At 59.4% G+C, this 2566-nt stretch overlaps 1 protein-coding gene across 1 annotated transcript; it reads left to right on the plus strand.

The window, feature by feature from the left end:
• The first annotated feature begins 314 nt into the window (after positions 1–314).
• On the plus strand, positions 315–2364 carry LOC127326760 (GATA transcription factor 12). Its single transcript, XM_051353547.2, has 2 exons — positions 315–883; positions 1317–2364. Exons 1-2 carry the CDS (start codon positions 572–574, stop codon positions 2178–2180), a joined length of 1176 nt encoding a protein of 391 aa, XP_051209507.1. The 5' UTR covers positions 315–571; the 3' UTR covers positions 2181–2364.
• Positions 2365–2566: the final 202 nt, after the last annotated feature.

The raw sequence follows: 2566 nt of genomic DNA on the forward strand, positions 1-2566 counted from the left end.
AAATTTCTCATTGCTAGCAAGATTTCCTTTTGCCAGGAGATAATTAAAATGCTACCCCTTATAAAACTCGCAGCTCATTCTCACTCACCATATATTATTGGAAGGAAAAAAAAAACGCAATCAATTTGATCTTGGCTAGAGATGATGGACCGAGGGCGATGGAGCACATGCAATGGCGGTGTGGTGTGATGCACAGTTGTCGTCTTCCCCCGTACGCTCCATAAATCGGCGATTTCTTACCGCCCTAAATGCTCGATAACCCCGAATTACCCGGCCTTTAAAGTCGTCCATGTTTTACCAGAGGCCGCAGCGCAGCCCAGGGCCAGCCAGGGCAGAGGGCGAGAGTGGCTCTCTCTGGCTTTATTTACTCCTTAAGAATCGTTCACCCCAGCTGACCTTCCTCTCTCTCCTCCACTCCGCTCCCCAACGCCTCCCGATTAAACCCTACTCTTTCTCTCTCCCCCACCTCCGCCTCGCGAAAAATCCGACGGGCAAATTAGCGGTGGGGAGGGCTTCGCCGGGGAGGAGGGACTTTTGGTTGGTTTGGTTTTGGTTCCGTGGGCGGCGGCGCATGGAGGTGGCGGCGGCGGCGGCCGACTGTGCGGCCGGCGGCGGCGGCGGGCTGGTTGAGGTTAAGAAGGAGGCCGGCGCCGGGGACCTGTTTCTCGTGGACGACCTCCTCGACCTGCCGTGCGACGACGACGAGGAGGAGGAGCAGGTGGCGGAGGCGGCGGGGTTGGAGGACGGGGCTGGCGGCGGCGGCGCCGGGGAGGCCGGGAACGACGCGTCCGCCGACTCGTCGACGGTGACCGCCGTCGACAGCTGCAGCAACTCCATCTCCGGCCTCGCCGACGGCGACTTCTCCGGCGGCCTCTGCGAGCCGGTAAGGCTTCTGCCTCCCTTTCAATTTATTAATTTATTATTTAATTACTCGAATTAGGCGATTTTCGATTAGTCTTCGCATGAATTATGTCGAATTGTTGGAATTCCGGGGCGTTCTTTAATCAGAAAATCCATTTGGACGGTCAAATGCGTTCGTCTCCCGGCAATTAAAACTCTGGCGTGAATGAATAATGGAAACTCTTTAGCACCTCCCGTAAATAGTAACCGACGAAACCCGGGGCCAGAAATAGCAACATCCTAAAATCAATGCTCTCCTCACTCCGCAGAGCTGCCACACACCAAACATTTGATTGATTCATTTCCGATAGTGGCGAGTAGTGGTAGCAATTGATTCGCCGAGTTAATTAGGCTACGCGGCGGCCATGCTTTGCTGACTGACTGAATTGTGTGTGTCTGAATTTCGTGGTGCGCAGTACGACCAGCTGGCGGAGCTGGAATGGCTGTCCAACTACATGGGCGGCGACGACAACTTCCCCACCGAGGACCTCCGCAAGCTGCAGCTCATCTCCGGCATCCCCTCGCCGTCCCAGAAGCTGGCGGCCAAGGCTGCGGCGGCGCCTCCCACTCGCGCGCCCGCCGTTGCGCCGCTGCACTCGGAGGCGGGGCCGGTGTCGGTGCCGGGCAAGGCGCGCAGCAAGCGGTCCCGCGTGGCGCCCTGCAACTGGTCCTCCCGCCTGCTGGTGCTCCCGCCGGCGCCCGCCTCGCCACCGTCCCCGGCGTCCGGGGTCTTGTCGCCGTCTGAGTCCGGCACCGGCTTCCAGGCCTTCCCGCACAAGAGGCCCGCCAAGGCGTCTGCCAAGAAGAAGGAGGGCGGCGGCCCCGCGGTGGCGCCGCTTAGCGCCGCGGCGCAGGCGGCGGCGGAGGGGCGGAGGTGCCTGCACTGCGAGACGGACAAGACCCCGCAGTGGCGGACGGGGCCCATGGGGCCCAAGACGCTGTGCAACGCGTGCGGGGTGCGGTACAAGTCCGGGCGGCTGGTGCCCGAGTACCGGCCGGCGGCCAGCCCCACGTTCGAGCCGTCAGTGCACTCCAACTCCCACCGCAAGGTGGTGGAGCTGCGGCGCCAGAAGGACACCCCGCCGACGCTGCACCAGCAGCAGATGCTCCTGCACCACCAGCACCAGCCGCGCCACCAGCACCACCAGTTTGGCGCCGGGCCGGGCCTCATCCACGTGCCCAGCCCGCTGCTGTTCGACGGGCCGGCGCCGCCCGGCGCGGCGGCGGACGAGTTCCTCATCCGCAACCGCATTGGCCCCGACCACCGGCAGCTCATCTAGCTAGCTAGCGAGCAAGAGCGCGCGCGCGCGCCTAGGATTGTTTCGCATTTAGCCCAGTAATAATTCAGCTTGAGCAAGAACAAGAAGAACCGTCAGTCAGTCAGCCAGCCAAAACTAAAACTTTTTCCTAGGGAGGAGTTGTTGTTTCTCCGGATTTTAATTTATCTTTTTCCTGAGACCTGTATGCTTGGTTGCTACTCTCTCCGTTTTCTCAGCTCTCGTTTTTCTTAGAAACTGATCCTAGGGAGTGTTCTTCCTCCATAGATTTTCTTATTCTTCTTCTTTGTTTCTTAGAGCTGTAATGCAATGCAGAGAGTGCAGGGGTTCCTCCTTTCTAGAAGAAAAGTAAACAGCAACAAGTAGTGTTAGGGTAAGCAAAGCCAGTG

The sequence above is a fragment of the Lolium perenne genome, chromosome 1, assembly GCF_019359855.2.
Source record: "Lolium perenne isolate Kyuss_39 chromosome 1, Kyuss_2.0, whole genome shotgun sequence".
NCBI classification, from domain to species: domain Eukaryota; kingdom Viridiplantae; phylum Streptophyta; class Magnoliopsida; order Poales; family Poaceae; genus Lolium; species Lolium perenne.